Raw genomic sequence first — 17,716 nt, forward strand, 5'->3', positions numbered from 1 at the left:
TCTCCCTCAGCAATTTACTCCAGTGCTTAACCACCCTGACAGTTAGGAAATTTTTCCTAATGTCCAACCTAACCTGCCCCTGCTGCAATGCAAGCCCACTGCTTCTTGAAGTGAAGGGGGGCCGGAGCGTTCGGAAAGTAAATGCGCTGCGGAGCGAAAAACACACCGGGATCACCCTCCCCCCCTTTTCTCTCCCCCATCCCAGCCAGCCAAGGCGCCACGCGGTACTGTCCCCACACCATGCTCAGTGCCCTACAGGGAGCAGTTTCCCGCACTACAATACTCCCGCCTTTTTCCTCTCGCTCTCCCCCCCCCTTTGCCCCGCCTTCGCCTCCGCCTGCCCGCCTCTTCCTGCTCTTGCAAGCAGATCCCGCCAAGGCCTACGGGCAAACCGAAAGGCACAGCCCAAGCCGCAGCGGCTTCCTTTCCGCTAATGCGCATGCGCCGAGAGGCGGGCGGCCCGGTGGTACGATTGGTCACTGAGGGAAGGCTGCATGGGAGGAGGTGCTACCATACTGGAGGAGACGGGGGGCGGGGCGTTGCACGGGAGCGTCAGAGGGGGGCGTGGCCTGCGTGCCCCTGTTGCAAACTGCTGCAAGGGAGATTTGGATTGCAACCATCTGTCAGCTGATGCGCGGGGCGGCTGCACCCCTGAGCGCCCGGGGACCTCGTTGCTGGGCGGCTTCCAGCGCTCGGCCTGTGGCGGGGCTGAGTCTTGGCTACCAGCCCGGAGCAGACGGGCGCCGTGGGAGAGTAGTGGGAGTAGTGGGAGGGGCGGGGTTGGAGGTGGGCTGCAGCGCCGCCTCTTCCCCCCCAGACCTAGATTCCTCCCTGTCCAGCCAGTGATACAGCATCGATTCCACCACCAGGCATCCTGACAGCCTCCAACCTGCTCCAGCCTGTGCAACAGCCTCCTTGCAGCCCAGTGACCTCCAAGTCCCCTCTAGCCTGTGCAGGAGTCTCGAACCATCCAGCGTCAAGTGGGACTGTCTCGAATCCTGCTCCATCATAACAGCCTCCAATCCTCCTTGAGTCTGTGTGACAGCCTCGAACCCCATAGTGCCCACCGCAGGAGCTTGCAGTCCGCCCTCAACTGGTGCAAGAGCCTTGAATCTGCCAGCGTCCAGCACAACTGTCTCCAGCTTTCGTGACAGCCTCAAGTCCACCAGTATCCAGTGTGACAGCCTTGATCCCACCTAAGCCTGTGCAACTGCTTTGAGTACTCCACCATTCAGTGTAATAGCCTTTTAGCCTTGAATTCTCTACCCAGTGAGACAACATATATCCTTCCATCCAGTGCATTAGCTTCAGATTCTCTTCCAGCTAGCGCAGTAGCTTCCAGATTCCTGTCATCCATTGCAACAGCCTGTACCACTTCAGTCAACGCTGGTTACACCATCCAGTGCAATAACCTCAAATACTCCGTCACTGCCTCCGCAACTGCTGTCATCCCGGAGCCCCCTCCCTGTCACAAAAGAGGCAGTTTTCAGTAGCTGCGGCATCAACTTCATCACCTTGCCTTCAGGAAACAATGGAGCTACGTGTCCCTCAGAAAAGCCCCAGTTACCTCTCTGATCTGTATCAGAACATGCTAAGGGCTGAAGAAGGATTGGGTCCAGGACGGTGGCGGCAGGAGCACCAGCCACTGCGTAGCAGCAGGGCCAGTCTGAGCACCCTACCCAAGAGGGAGCCACAACCAAGTCATCTTCAGAGCAGCACTACTGTCAGCTGTGACCCACATCTCCAGCCTATCATACGCCGACGAGCCAGGTCTTTGCCCACCTCCCCTGAGAGGTTGAAAAATACAGCAGCACCATGCCGTGTTCCTGGGTGCAGCAGAAGCCGCATAAACCGGGTGAGATTTGCTGATGCATTGGGCTTGGAGCTGGCTGAAGTGAAAGTCTTTCAGGTTGGGGAGGACCCATCCATCCCCTTGCATGTCCTCTCCAGGCTTTCCATCAACTCGGACCTTTGCTGCAGCCAGATGGATATGGAGATCACCATGCAGTGCTTGGTGCCTGACTTCCAGCAGCCTGTGGACTGTGTGGACTTCTCCACCCGCCTTCATCAGCAGCTGGTGTGTCTAGAATGTGTGACCAGCTCAGACCTGGGGCTCAGTGGCACTATCCAAGTTCTCAATGTGGCCTTTGAGAAGCAGGTGTCTGTGCGCTACACCTTCAACCAGTGGAAGAGCGTGCATGAAGTGTGTGCTCACTGGCACAACAGCAATCCTGAGGAGGATGGGAAGGGCCAAGCTGATGTCTTCACTTTCTTTCTCCCCATGCCTCCTTTCCTCCTCCAGTTGTGCTCTGTAGTCCAGTTTGCAGTGAGATATCGTGTCAATGGGCAGGAGTACTGGGATAACAACCAGGGTAAGAACTACAGCTTCACCTGCAGGCGTCACCTTCTCAAGATGCCTAGGGAATGTGAGGAGAGCTGGATCCACTTCATCTGACCAAGAAGAAGATATATGGATATGGAATGGCTACAGTGGCCTTTTCTTCCTTGGTGTTCCTCTCTGCTTCTCTGACACCACAGAAATCTTTCTAGAGGCAAAGATGTTTCAAAATAAGAGAGTAACAACTTGTGATCTGTACGAAGCTTTTTTGTAAGAGCCTCAGAAAGGATAAAGGGCCAAAACCTGCACAGATTTACATGCCAGGTGACTTCATGGGATTCAAGGAGATTTCATAGAACAGAAATCAGGGCAGAACTGGCTCAAAGGGACACTGTGTCAGGCTAAATATATCAAAAGGAAAATTATTTGTTATTATTAATACTTTAGATTACATAAACAAAAAAGTTTAAAATTCCAACTTCTTTGTCACCATTTTATACTGTTTAATTTTTTGCACTTAACTCACTGGAAAATAGGTTAGCTTTACTTTTTTGTTACAGTTTCGTTTGTAGTATTACACTGGTTCTTGAGCATAATTCCAGTGCTGCAAATGCTGGGGTGCAAACACTGCAGGGCAATGTTTATATCCAAATTATTTGTATTCCTATTTAAACACAAAAATATTGATATTGATATTTGGTTTTATTATTATTTAACAAAATCTAACTATTGATCTGAAACTACCTGATGGGGTCCCCATAAATAAGGTTTTAACCTGATTCTTTTTCTTTCTCTTTTTATTTTTAATCTCCAGTGCTTGCCATTGATACAGTCAGAGTGATTCTTGCTAAGATGTGTTTCTTAAGCCATAAGGCTGGCCCCCTTGGGGAAGGCCTGATATTTTCAAGGTGAGGTTCAAGCCGTTCTTTGGATAAAGTTTTAAAATATAAGCTTGTTCCTTTCTTGCATAATTATTTTCACTAAACAAAACCAGAGCAGTTTTGCACTTTTAATTGCATCTTCCACCTGAGGATCTCAAAGCCCAATACAAATGTTAATGAAAAAAGCCTCACTGCCCCTGTGTGAGACAGATAATTGTGCCTATTTACAAATGGAAACAGACACAAGAGGTTGAGTGCCAAGGCCACACAGTGAATCAGTTTACAGAACCATGGAACAGAGCCCAGGAGTTGTGATTGCTAGCCCTCCGTTCCAGTACCCTAACTATTACCATAGTATTTTGAATCCTAAAATTAGTTAGTTCTGATCTTTTCTGACCAGTGGAACAAGAAGTTATCGGCTCCCTCCTCTCTAGCAAAAAGTGGGGTCTTCAGGGAGGGACAATGGCATGGCTGGTAAATCCATGTCTGCTTGGATCCACAAGCAGAAGTCTCCCCTCTATGGGCGTGGGAACACAGCAACCACTTGGAGAGAATGGCTTTCTCCATACTTAGCCTGTTGTTCTGCCTCTTTGTTGAAGAGGCTTTGATCCTATAAAATTTTTGTGATATATTTTGTGATATATGCAGTCTTCAGTTTGGAAAATAGGAGATAAAATCTGCAGTTATGAAAACATGTGAAAAACTTCTCAGATAGCTAGATACCTTGTTAATACAGCCTAAGTATTAAAAAATGGCTCGTGATCTTGGGTGCCTGAATTTGGAGTGCTCAGCTAAAGGCACCTTAAAGGGGACTGATTTTCAGAAGAGAGGTGCTCAGTACTTCCTGAAAATCAGAGCCCCTTTAAGGTGTCTCAAGTTGGATATGAAAAATTCAAGCACCAAAATCACTAATCACTTCTGAAAATTAAGGCCATAAGCAACACACACAGCCAGGTGTATACTAGTACAAATACGCACACACCTGAGTTATGCAGTGCAGCCTTATGTCATTAAACACCTAAGAAGTGATTGGTATCCAGCTACTGTGCAACTTAAAGTATTAATGCTTTTTGTTTAAAAAAAGTTCATTAAATAAATAAGAAACAATTACTTTTTTAAAAGTGCATAAAATAATTGGACTGGAAATGTCATTCTAACCTTAATCAGCTTTGTTTGTTTTTTTAATTAAGCACTTTTAACATCCTGTCCTAACACTGATTTTAACAAAGTGGATAATAGGTCAATACAGCAAGTTTTGGAGACCAAAGAACTTTAAAACTGCTCTTTTAAATGTACCATCTGGTACCTAAAGTCTGTAGGTAACTCTCGGAATTCCTCATTTTCAAGTTTCAGCTGTCAACCACCAGCTGAAATTGACAAGTGACATTTCCCACTCTCCTCTGCTGGTTGCCAAATGTTAAGTACATCTTCAAATATAAAAATCCTATAGGGGGAGCTATTCCAATTAGTATCATTAGGAGGAGATTTGACTGGTGGAAAGAGCAGAGAGTGGCAATCTGAAAATCCGGGTGCTGTCCCCACTCTTCTACGGTTTTCTGTATGACTTTGGGCAAGTCATTCAACATCTCCATGATCTGTTTCTCTTATGTAAAGTGGGAATAATACCCATTTTTATAATGGTTTTGATATCCTTGTATAGGAGGTGCTCTCTATAATAACTGTATTATCTATAATAAGAGCACATACAGAATGTCTATCCTTTCAACGTGAGTTGATTATTAAAGTTAATATATTTAATTGGCTGGCAAGCTCGAAACCATCAAATATCTAGTATTACTGCACAGGTCAGACCTAATAGACAATTTTTCTTTCATGAAATTACATTCTGATCAATTGGGGAAACATCTTAAAGCATATTTCTTTAATGAAATGTTCCCCCCCCAGTTTATAATATGGTAGCATAGCCTAAGGGGTCTGATTCTCAGTTACTTCATAGGCGGAATTTTATAAGATGGCAAAGGTGCGTTTAGGCCACCTTTGAACTACCTATATTTTTGGTATTGCTGGGGCCCTGCTTCTATGAGTCCTGAAAAACAGAAAACTGTTGTAATGCACTTTGGCTACACACCCAACACTACCCCTTCCAGGTTTGGGAGGAGAGCCAGAGTAGAGCTGTTATGACAACTCTTCATTGACTGAGTAGGCCCTATAGGAAGGAGAGATTTTCTGCTCTCTTTAAGGCCCCTTTGCATTGCTACATCTGTTTAGAAAGGAACTTGCTGAATTGAGAATCCCTAGGAATCTGCTGTCCTAATAGATGTAATTTTTTTTTTAAATCAACAATTTCTCAGCTGACAGCTAACAGCTGAAAATAATAAAAGTTTTCACACAGTTGCTGGTACCTATTTGACAGGGTGTTAACAGGCCAAGGGCTTTCAAAACTAAGCTAAGCTCTTTTGCTCATTTTGATTTTCCTAGCTCTCCTATGGCAAACTATGCAAAACTTTTAAAATCAATCAGGCATCCACGCTGCTCAGTGTCTTTTGAACTGCACCAGGTTTTATCTTTCATTTTCTATTTTTAAAAGATTGCCAGGGCTGGTTCAGTGATATTATAGTAATGCAATGCACTGTCATGCTAGAAGGAATGGCCTACAAGCTTAAGTTAAAGTGTTGAAAGTGCTGAACCACCTGGAATTACAGAGTTGGAAATAGGAGGGTTGATTCACCCTTCTACATGAGGCAGTTTTATTAAGTACTGTGTAGTTTAATGTATGTAGGGCTTTTGAAAACAGCCTTCAAAACTGAAGTCCTAGCTGCTCTTTGTAGACATTAAAGATTCCCTGGTGGTTGGTAAAAGTGAGGATTTGCCTCAGTCTTCTGGCCAAATTTCTGCTCTGACAATGCTGAGCCTCCAGCTGTGCCAGTTAACCTTTGCAGAGTCAAGAACTGAAACATTGTTGGGCCTGGTATTTGTCCAGCTGGTTTAAAAAAAAATAAAGCTAGAGATGGAACATGAGAAACCCTCATGGGAAAATAAATGATATCTAAGCTTAGTCTCAAACCTATTTTTTACAAGAACTGAAAGTTAAAAGCCTATACAGCTGCTAGTAAGAGCTATTGAAAACCTAGATTGGCAGGCTAAAATGTAAAACTGAAAGGGGAAAGGCTCCAGGGTTTACATAGCAGTTGAAAAAAACCTAGAAAAGTTTAAGGAATTTTTTTTTATTAATAATATACAGCTAGTTGTACAGAAGTCAGTATTTTCATCGTAGATGTCATGTAATAATAAACCATTCAAGCTTGGCTAACATAGCTTTTGTTTTTGATACAAACCCAGAAACTATATTATTATATAAACAGGTGTACACTTTCTGGATTCTTTATTTGATATAACAATTCTGTTATATCTTGATTTACACTGGTAACATAATCATCATGATAGCCTAAAACTGGTCAAATAATTTAGAATTAGCAGTGGGGGAAGACCTCATAATAAACTATTTAACAACTAAAACTAGGATTTTCAAAGGAGTATAAGGGAATCAGGTGCCCAGATTCCTTAGGTTCCTTTGAAAATCACAGCGTAAAGTCATGGCGCTCACTCCTGTAAGTTGTTGAGCACCTCTTGCAAAGTGCTGAGAAAACTCAACTCCAGTTTAAGCTAATAGGAGTTGACTGTGTTCACTTTGCAGAATAGAACCAAATGATTGCCAATTAAATTGGGCCTATGTATTTGACTGTATTGTTCTTTATATTCTGAATTGCCAAATGTTTGAGTTTTGCAACCTACAATCCTATGAACATAGCTGTAAAATCAGTCTGAATTTCAAAACAAAATTCACATTTCTCAGATCAGTGTTAGTTTTATGGAATTTAACATTATGGTGTTTAGGCAAGCTTACAGAGTAGTTAAAATTCCCATATTGAATGCTTACAAATTGTTTTGGTAGGGAAGAGAGAGGGATTTCTTTGAAAACAATTATTCACCAAAATTTTCCGCCTGCATTGCATTTGATACTATAATTTGAATTTGCTTCTCAGATAGTTTGCTTTGGCAAATGCTACTACTGAAGCCTCTGCTTATGTGCCTTTTGTTCTTTTGAACAGAGAAAAACAAACAAAAATCTAAGACTTGAGTAATATGACTTAATGTTTCTGCTAATGTACTGTATTATTCAGTACAATATGCACTTTATACAATGAGGGGTCTGTCTGACTATCAGAGGTGCCAAGCATCTGTCCTCCCACTGAATTCAGCTGGAGTTGTAATTACTCATCACTTCTGAAAGTCAGGCCAGCCCTGAGTGTAGCTCTTCATTATAAATAACTTCAAGCTACTAGCAATGTTTTCTATAAATTGTGTATGTAAATTATTTCCAATTACAAGGATGCTGAGTTAAACTACCAAGCTTCCCATTGTAAAAAACATAATTAAGGTTAAGATTCTGTCGCTGGTATTTTTAGTAAATGTCAGAGACAGGTCACAGGCAATAAACAAAAATTCATGGAAGCCTACAACCTGTCCCTGTCTTCTACTAAAAATACCCTGTGGAGGGGAGGGGTGGAAACAGAGCGCTGTCGGGGCTTGCAGTTGCTCTGGCCCTGCCACTGCTCCTTCGGCAGGGGCTGACTGCTTCTGCTTCAGCCCAAGGGGGGGCTGACCCAACCCCAGCCGCTACTCTGGCGTCCTGGGGCTGTCCGCCAATCAGCTGTTCCAGCGCCCTGGGGCTGGCTGATGGTCAGCTGTTCCAGTGACCTCAGGGCTGGTCGATGGCCAACTGTTCCGGTGGCTGCTGCTCCAGCTGCCCCAGAGCTGACAGCTGCTCCATCTCTGCCCCAGAAGAAGTCCTGGAGGTCCTAGAAAGTCACAGAATCTGTGAGCTCCATGACAGAATCATAGCCTTAATCATAATTTCTATATTAGTCTTTATTATAGCACAACCTTAAAGGTCCTGTACAGTATTAGAAGAAAATGAAATGCAGTAATACGTTGAAAAATGATTCTGTAAAACTGCCACTGTGAGGTTCCAAGTTTACATATAAATTGTGTCTTTAAGGCACAGAGCCAGGAACTTACAGAGGCAAGCATAGTACTCCTGGGATTGCAAATGTATGCACTTTGAAAGGGTACGGCATGCTTCCGACCACGTTCCCTGTCCTCCAGATATAGGCCAGAGGAGTCGGGTTTTAACACAATCTGTGGCAGCTCTTGTGCTCTGCAAGGAAAAGGACAGATTGTGTATAGCCCTTGTGCAGGGATGCCAGGAAGAGTGGAAGGCTCTGGGGGTATCCACATAAGGCTGAGCACATTCTAATCCTAAAACATATTGTCTCTCAGTGGCTCCAGATTACATCTGCTCACTTTGAGCCCAACTGTGTACCCATTATGATGCAAAACACTTTCTCACTTGATTAGTCTCATTAAAGTAATTGGGACTACTCACATAAGTGTTTGCCAACGTGGGTAAGAACTATTCAACTGGGCCTTTATTTTTTGTCAGAAAAGTAAGCAGATGAAATGGAATACACGCAGGAAGTACTTATGTTGAGCAAGAAAGTGCCACTTTTACATCGTCATTTTTTCTGATCATAACTGCTTTTCTTCCATTTGTAAGAAGCACTGAATTGCCTCTAGGTAAATCACTAGAAATCTTTCTTTTTTGAGTATTGAATTAAACACCAATTTATCATGGATGCTACTAAACCCCATTGTTTACCATTGGTTTATGGTAGAAATATACTGCTGGCTTCCACTGGTAGAAATTCAGCTAAGTGTTGGTAAATGTTTAAAAAAATCTTAGTGTGAGTGCAGGCAGTGCACAGTAATAGTGCTGCCAGATTATGCAAAATTGAGGCTCTCAGTTTAAAGGTTATGTCATATATATTGCAATATCTGGAGGAGAGGGTAGAACTGAGTGACTAAGCTGTATGGGCTTTCAACATACGGTAGTTTTATGTCTCCTCCCTTCCGCAGCATTGAAGGAATTTACACATGCAAAACCGCAGTATTTGCCCACTAATATCAAGTCCAGTTTTGCCTGTTAGTTTGCGTAGCTTGCACTGCTGGATAAATAAAAGCTAAAAGTGACTCTTATTAAATTATCTGTATAACATTGCTGACTACGTGGGTTGAGTTGGCCCAGCATGAAGTAGAACTGAGAGCAGTCTTGCTTTAATTTGATATATGAAGTGGCTTTTCTTTGAGATGCTTTTAAGTAAATAAATATTCACACACTACTAATGGTTCCTACCACTGCATATGATATATGACATACTCCTACTTATATCATTTTTCTTTACACATATTCTGATCATCAACTGGTTTTGAGCCATCCAGTCCAAGATCTGTACATGGTGGGTACATAGCACCTCTTGTTGCATTGTGAAGGCAAACTTGTGACCACCTTTGTAAATTCACAGGACAACTAAACTTGTCTACATGTGGTATCTTCAAATTCAGTGTTTCCCATCTCGTAGTATAAATTTTGTAAGAGTGAATTCTTTACAGACAGATTGCCACATAATGCACTTTAAAAACAATCAAATTACTGTATATTTAAAATGTTCACATAGTAACTGAATGTCTGTTAGTTTACATCTTGCAACAATGTTTCAGATTCATTTTTTAAAATTAAATATGGAATATGTGTCAATGAGAAGAAAATAAAGGCATTGTCATTATCAGTAAAATGTCTCATAATACTGTACAGAATAAAATTGATCACAAATTTACCACTGCACTAAAAAATGCTTTGGTATATGTAATAATGTTTTGTGTATAGTACATATTCTGTAAAATGCTCTATCCGTTTAAAATAAATAAATTGAAATTTATAATTTTACTATGAAAATTGTGGTTCCAAAGCATTCCTTTTTCACTGTTTTATGTTGTCATTGGTCAATGATACTTTTGTTGTATGTAAATACACAGTGTTTAGAAACCTCAATATGCAGTTTAGCACTATTTTGTTATTAAAAGAGTGACAGACTCAGGTTACTTAGAAAATAAATAAGATGGTGTTAGTTGATTCAACCAATTCAAATAAAGATGGAAATTTCAGACAGTGGACAAGATCCACAAAGGGGACTTAGGCATTGCTATGTTGTCTTATTTTAGGCACCCTGCTGAATCTTCAGCTCTGAGTTAGATTTCCAGGTTCCCTTTTCAATGCATGAGGGGAGTTAGGATCCTAACCATGGGATTCAGAGCAGCCAGCAAGCTGAGTGAGGAGCTGCCTAAGCTAGCCAGTAGGAGAGGGTTGGTGTCTAAGCTCCACCTCTCAAAGGGAGCTAGGGTCCTAAATGGGCTGGAGGGAGGCACCTATTTTCATTTGGGATTCACAGCCAGGAACCCTCTCTTGGAGTTGGGTGCCTGAGACAGGTCAGCCCTTTCTCACAAAAAACAATTGACAGTTCCATACACACAGCAGCTGTAGGACTAGTCTTAACGTCTATGAAAGTAGACACGACCTCACTCTTCTTCATCATTTGTACAGCCTGTTTATGTTGGCAATTGGTGCCAATGAGAAAAAGATAAATAGCTGCTGTGGGATATCTGGGATATGCTTACATCTTTTTTATTTCAATGTGGCACTATGGTTTCTTAAACTGCTTTACCTTAATAGACATCATCTCAAGTTCTGTTTGTATTACACATACTAATTACATTAATTTCAGTTAAGGAAAAATTGCACTGTATTATGGGAGAATTGTACAATAATATCCTCATAAACCTATACACAACAGGGGAGGCATGTCAATTATTTTTTGTGTAATATTTATCTCTTGGTATACTCTTTGTGCCTAACTATCAGAGGATATTCTGCCGTTAACAATTTCCATGATATGTTAGTTTATATTCCAGGCCTTAAATATTATTTGATGTAGTGTTTGTGAATAAGAACTTATACAGATGGAGGAATCTTGTTTCTACACTAATAAACAGAACTACCCCCACTGTGATAAAGCAGAACAGTAAAATAATAGAAGCAAGATGTAGTGAGCTAAATCCCTGTCCCATTGAAGCCAGTGAGAGTTTTGCAACTGATGTTAATGAGGACAGAATTTGGCCCATGTAAGTTGCATACATTTTACATCAGTTTTATGAAGTTATACTATATTTTAAAAAAAATCTTTTGGGAGGGTTAGTGTACTGGCTTTTTTATCTTTTAAGGTCACGTGAGGGTTCAAATTTGTCTGAAACCCTTAAAAACGTTATCCTGGTTAAAATACAGTATTTCTCATCTCATAGCATATTGTTTCCTGTCACATGGTTCTTCAATATCTGTCCACCTAGGGTATGTTAAGATACTCTTAATATGCACAGTGATTACTTTAAAACTGTAGTAATTATTAAATGCAAATTCAGATTTATCTTGTATCTGAAATGCCTTTTCCTCAACACTGAGCAAACACTTATTTCAGATATGTCAGGTGTGTATGTAGATATAATTAAATATTTGACCCATCAATTGCAGGGCTTCTTGCAATGCAAAAGAACAACCTGAAATTAATTGTGATGTATATCATCAATATACATTTTAATCAGCATTAATAACTCTGACATTGCATTGTCAAATTTATTTGGAGAAGAAAACATTACAAATGACAGACTAAATAAATGATAGTATTTACATTATTCTAGTTTGTTTAAGAATGTTAGTTTCACTTTGCAATTGTCATACAAAAATTTGCATTGAAGGTGGGGGGATGTAAAGTAGAGTGCTTTTAGAAATACATAGTATTATAATGCTGTCTGTATGACTCTCCTCTTCCCCTTTTCCTATGCTACTACCCTAAAAACAACTCATTATTTAGTGCTCACATGAAACCAGAATGCACTTTACCCCTTTCCCTCTACTGGTCTCCTTTAAATTATGTGCATACTGCAAATCTATTGGATGAAATGAGATGGGACTGGATGTGGTAGTTGCACAGACATATATCACCCATAGTTTTTATACATATGGCCAATTTCTGCACTGTTACACTAATGTAAAGCTAAAGTAATGCTATTAAAGTCCACAAAGTCTCCATGAAGTGATTCCAGACAACAGATTTTTGTCCACAGATTTCATATAGCACTTTTCACATGTATTCTAGTACTTTGCAGAAATAATAAGCAACGGTAAAATCAGTCACAAGTTTAATCAATTTTGTTGCTTAGGACATCATACGGTTAAGGAGTGATAAAATGGCAGCATAGCTTTGCTGATAAAATGACAATATCTGTCTAAGCAGAGAGAAGCTATTTACTTCTGTATTTTGGCTCTGAAAGATCAATGTAAACGCTAATTGTGTGTAACTGTAATCCCTTTGCAGCCCTTAGTGCTCTATTTTTACTGAAAAATTGATCCATGCTATTTATGTTGCCTCACTGTTTTATAGCTCCAATTAATGAGCTATAAAGGTATCAAGAACATTAAGATTAGCTGTTTTTCTAAGTCACTGACTTCATGTTTCAATAAAGTAAAAATCTAGCCTTCTGCTTTATTTCAGTGGTAGTTTTATAGTTCTAAACATATTTCTGTTATTCTTTTACGTTGAATTACCAACCCGTTGTCTTTATTTGCCTTTATTTTTCTTTAAAAGAGAAATAAAATTGTTAGCTTTTAGTAATAATTCATAAAGAGGCAGTTATATCCATACTTATTTTAGAGCATAATCAGTGTCTCAGGTCTCTTATCTTACTATACATACTTTCCAGCTTCACTTGTTAAAAACAAAGACGAAAAAGGGCAAGGCTAAACTTGTCAACACAAGTCTAATGTTAGAACCAGCTTCTTCCCTGATTAGCTCTTCTGCCTATGATCTCAGACCCACAACTATTTCTGTTAAGGTAATTCAATATGACACCTGACACTGGACCTTTTTGGCATAGACACCTTTGCCCTTTCATAAGGTCTTTCCACATCAGTAGAGCTGACTCCTCATTAGAATATTTAAGATCATGAAGTACTAGAGTAGGAAGAACAAAATCTACAAATCCTTTTTTCACAGTATTATACTCAGAACTCAACACTTGCATAAGGATTTGTTTTGCAAAGGCTTTTGTTATACTGTCAAACAGTCAAACTTTGTTCACAATTTTTTTGATCTTAACATTATCCTTCAAATTTTATACAATCTACAGGCCTAAAAGTGTAGTCACATTTTAAAAAAAAATTTTTGTATGTGCTGCAACATTAATAAAATCATCCCATGGAGCACTTTCCTTCTCCTTTGCAATCATGTAGATCACCTCTCTTCCCATTCACAATCACATAACATTGCTGAAGCAATTACAGCAGCTGTTTCTATAGAAAACACTAAGGAAATATTTAATATATCTTAGCAATCTTTATTGCTAATTAACACCTGAAAACAAGGGAAATGAGTCAGCAACCTGAGACCAGCCAGCTTCTTACAAACCGGTTTGAGTCCTGCTGAAATAGCCTTCTAATGCTACTTATTCTCTCACTTAATCCATGCTACATAGAATGCCACCTTAATTTGACTTTTCACTCACAGCAGGCAAAAACATATTTCAGTAAGGTAAAGGGTCCATTGTAATGGAAGACAGTATCAGGATGCTAGGAGGGAAGGCAGTTATTCTACATACAGGTGCCTGCTAGTGTCTTTAGGACGGGCAACAAGATTGGTGCATAATTTTTGACATTTTGGGGAATGGCATCTGCAAAACATATTAAGCCCTTTAGATTCAGAGATGACAAGGAGAAACCAGTGATGTGGAGGTGAAGTAGGGGGAGTCCTGGTGGGGTCACCAGAGGAAAGGGTGTCGTGGTAGGGGAACGGCATATGAGGAGGTTCACGGGGTACAGGTGGAAAGGGGGTTCATGGTGGGGTATCACACGAGAAGGGGTGTCATGGAGGCACAAAAGAAAAGGAGGGAGGGGGAGACACAAAAAGGGATGTAATGGGAGGGGGCTTGTGAGGAGGGGAGGGTGAAGAACGTAAGAACGGCCATACTGGGTCAGACCAATGAGTCGTCTAGCCCAGCATCCTAGTGGGGTGGTGCCAGATGCTTCGGAGGGAAGGATCTAAATAGGCTGCTTCTGGCAGTTGGAGGCTTAGGACATGCAGAGTATGGGTTCACGGACAGGAGTCTGCGAGGGCGGAAGCAGACGAAGAGGGGCAGCACTGGAGTCTCGGGGGAAGCCTGTGCAGGGACAGGCTAGGGTCACGAGAACGGGGTAGTCTGAGGGGGTTTTCACCTCCCGCCCGGCGGGCGCCCAACGGTCAAAGAGGAAAACCCGCCTTCTCGACAGTCGCTGATTGGCTAAAAGGCGGAGTAGCCGTACACCGGAGGACAGGGAGGGGCGCGATCACGCAAACACAGCGCTCAGGAGGTGATTGGCTGCCGAGACGCAGCGCTGCGCTCGTGGGCGGTGATTGGCTAAGAGCCCTTCCCCTTATTACGTGAAGGTGATTGGCTGAGAGGTCTGGCGCCCTTTTTGCTCTGGTGGGGGCGGGGTGTGTGAGTCCGTAAGAGGACAAGTAGAGTGTTGCGTCCACCGTCCGTCCCTTCAGGGCCTCCCCGACGCTGGGGACTGGCCAGGTGACCGGGGAGGGGCAGATTTTCGGTCACTATGGTGGGCGTATGGGGGAAAGGTCGCTTAAGGAGTTGTCCATGGGGCTAGGGATCAGATTTCTCACCTCAGTGAATGGGGTGGGGGGCAAAGTCCCGCTCCTGGCTAACTAGGTCTGGAGGTGGTTCTAGGGAATATACGTAGCCCCTCAATGACTAGAGGCAGGAGGGCCTTTCAGTAGCTAGGTATGGGGAGGGGACGATGGCTTTTAGAGTCTACAGGCCTCAGCAGGCATCAAATATGTGTCATGAATCCATGAGGGCTTGAACTCTTCCACCCCTTTTCTAGCATATGTGGATCCTCAGGCTCACCACTGAAGTAACAAAGAAGGTGGTTCCTATGCAAAATAAATTTGCTGTGGCCTTCCAATTGCCACCATTTTTGACAATCTCAGCAGGGAGCTGAAGGATTGAATGAGCAGGATCATTTCAATGCAATGGTGTGCCATTGCTTCAAAACTGTACAGCAATGGTTGCAGAACCCATCTCCTGCAGGAGGCGTTTGACACCTCGGAGAGGGCATGTTTGAGGCATATTAGCAGGGCAGTACACGGAAGATTGCGTTCGTGCTGTCTGCTGTTCTGGTGGGAAAAAAAGAGAAGAAGGGCTTAAATTGCCAAAATATTCCTTGGAGCCTAGCACATTGTTGTGGAGTTCTCTGTTTGGTGTCTCCTCTGAATCACTTGTTTTGATCCTCTCACCTACAAATCTGCCCCTGTTTTTTTGTTTTTGTTTTTTTTTAAATGTTTTGTCTCCTCATATCTGTTGATATCTGGCTACTCACCCCTCTGCCACCTAAGGGGGGGGGTGTGGATCTTTTGTTTTTTTGCTGGGCTTTACTGATCCATACCAGCTGTCAAATACATTGGCTCTTTTTCACAAGCACAGAATTATCAGATGCTAATAAAGACCTCTTATTGAGTGTAAGGTTTCTAAAACTAAAATGGAACTGTTGAAACTAGTTGAAAATTCATTAAGATAAAGCAAAGAATTGCTTGAATGCTAAAAATAATCTAGGCTTTAGGTGAAGTCTTAGGGCTTGATCTTATGCCCATTGACATCAAAAGGAGTTTTTCCATTGACTTAATTGGGTGCATGGTTGGTCTCTTTGAACAAAACATAATACTTCTTGTAGTGCCCCACTCAAATTTTTAGAAATTCTAATGTACTTTCTTACATTTCTTTGACTAAAAATTAAACCATGCTTGTCAAATCAATTGTAAACTGTACTGGAAAACCCATTTTTTTCTGACATTTTGCTTCTTTGTTGTACAGCTGATTATGTGAAGTTGCCAAAATGCCGGCTAGACGTGAGGTGCAGGTATGTATTTGTAAGGTAGGAAAACGGTGTTTACTGTGTATTGGTTAGTTGTTGGTTTAAATTAATTAATTTACTACCTTTTCTAGTCCTTAGTTATAAGTAAAGATTTAAGTATTTAACTCTCATTAACTCCCAAATTCTACAGATTTTAAAAAAATATTTTGCTATAGGTTTATTATTTAACATTTGAGCAGAATTGTGTGCTTATTGATGTAGAAAAATATAGGAATACTAGGTCAAGAATTCTAGTTCCTTTCTCCAAGGATTTTACAATGTGACAAATTAGACAGTTTGGAAAATTGAAGAATGTAAGAAAATCAGGTATTCATTGACATCTGAGATGTTGAAGGAAGCTTGTATCACTATATATTGTTCTTGTTCATTTTCAAACGATAGCTTTTCGTCACAATAATAAAAAAGCTATGAAATGCTGGACAGACTACACAATCTCTGAGTGATCCTAGGAACGGGACAAAGCATACCAACCTTTATTATTAGTAGAGCCCTGCATGGATAGAAAATTTGTGTGCGCATCAGGTCCATGAAATATGATCCATGAATATAAAGCAGATATCTGCAGATTTGCAGGGCTTTAGATATAAAATTTGGATCCGCATCCATCCACGATCTGCAAAAATAGTCCACGGATTTGGATATCTGTGGCTGTAAAGCAGATATCCAGCAATTTGCAGGGCTCTAATTATTAGGTAAACTAGAAAATTAAGAAAATACCACAGAAATAAGATATATTTCTTCCAAACCTTTTTATTTTAAAGGACAGGTATACACTTTGAAATGAATAAGGTGCTGTAACGTTACTGTTTAAGAAAGAGATGAGGTGGGTGAGAGACAAGGTTTCCTGAGGAAGAGCTCTGTGTAGGTCAAAAGCACCCACCTTGTTTCTCTCACTAATAGAAGTTGGTCCAATAAAATATTACCTCACTCTTATTGTCTCTCTAATACCAACACAGTTACAATAACATTGTATACAATGTTTTAAAAAGTTGTATTAATTTTGCAAACTTTTTGGGAATTTTATTTTCAGCTTGAAACAATTTTTTGTGAAATCACTATTTTAAATTCAGAACCATCATGTGTTTTGGCGTGTCATATATAATTGTACAGTAGACAGAATTTTGATGGTACTAAGTAAGTAACTATTATTAAAGATAGAATGTCGTATTTATGCAGTCCAATGATTCTATAGGCCTGATCCTGCAGTAAGTACATGAGTAACTTTAGTCATGTGAGTAGTGAAGTGAATTCTATGTAGTTTTGGAATACTTGGAAAAATGCATTTTTCTTTACATGTTCAGCTTTCCTTTTAAACAATGGTATGGTAGAACTCAATGAGATTACTCACAAGTGTAAAATTGCTCATGTGTTCTGGTGTTAGCAGGATTGGGCCCTATATTTGATATTAAAGATACTGCATAATTAGTTCTATGGCATAACGCTGAGAGGTAGCTTTTTAGCACTGTCCAAGTAGTTGAAGTGCTAACATTGTACTATATGAATGTTACTAACAGTTAAGGCTAACTGTGTTTAACACTTATAATTTTAGATTATATTTTCAAAGAATAACTGTAAGGAAGTAGGACAGTGTGAGTCCCGGTCTTGCTGCAA

The 17,716-nt window shown here is 41.0% G+C and overlaps 2 protein-coding genes across 2 annotated transcripts in view; both read left to right on the forward strand.

Moving 5' to 3' along the window:
- Positions 1–996: 996 nt before the first annotated feature.
- PPP1R3D (protein phosphatase 1 regulatory subunit 3D) lies at positions 997–3,311 on the forward strand. Its single transcript, XM_077832029.1, has one exon. The coding sequence runs from the start codon at positions 1,532–1,534 to the stop codon at positions 2,453–2,455; it is 924 nt and encodes a 307-aa protein (XP_077688155.1). The 5' UTR covers positions 997–1,531; the 3' UTR covers positions 2,456–3,311.
- A 12,755-nt stretch (positions 3,312–16,066) lies between these two features.
- SYCP2 (synaptonemal complex protein 2) overlaps positions 16,067–17,716 on the forward strand; it is a 60,192-nt gene continuing 58,542 nt past the window's right edge. The window contains exon 1 of the mRNA XM_077832460.1: positions 16,067–16,090. Coding sequence (XP_077688586.1) covers positions 16,067–16,090 — 24 coding nt within the window. The remainder of the gene's footprint in view (positions 16,091–17,716) is intronic.

The sequence above is a fragment of the Eretmochelys imbricata genome, chromosome 13 (genome assembly GCF_965152235.1).
Source record: "Eretmochelys imbricata isolate rEreImb1 chromosome 13, rEreImb1.hap1, whole genome shotgun sequence".
In the NCBI taxonomy this organism is placed as follows: Eukaryota; Metazoa; Chordata; order Testudines; family Cheloniidae; genus Eretmochelys; species Eretmochelys imbricata.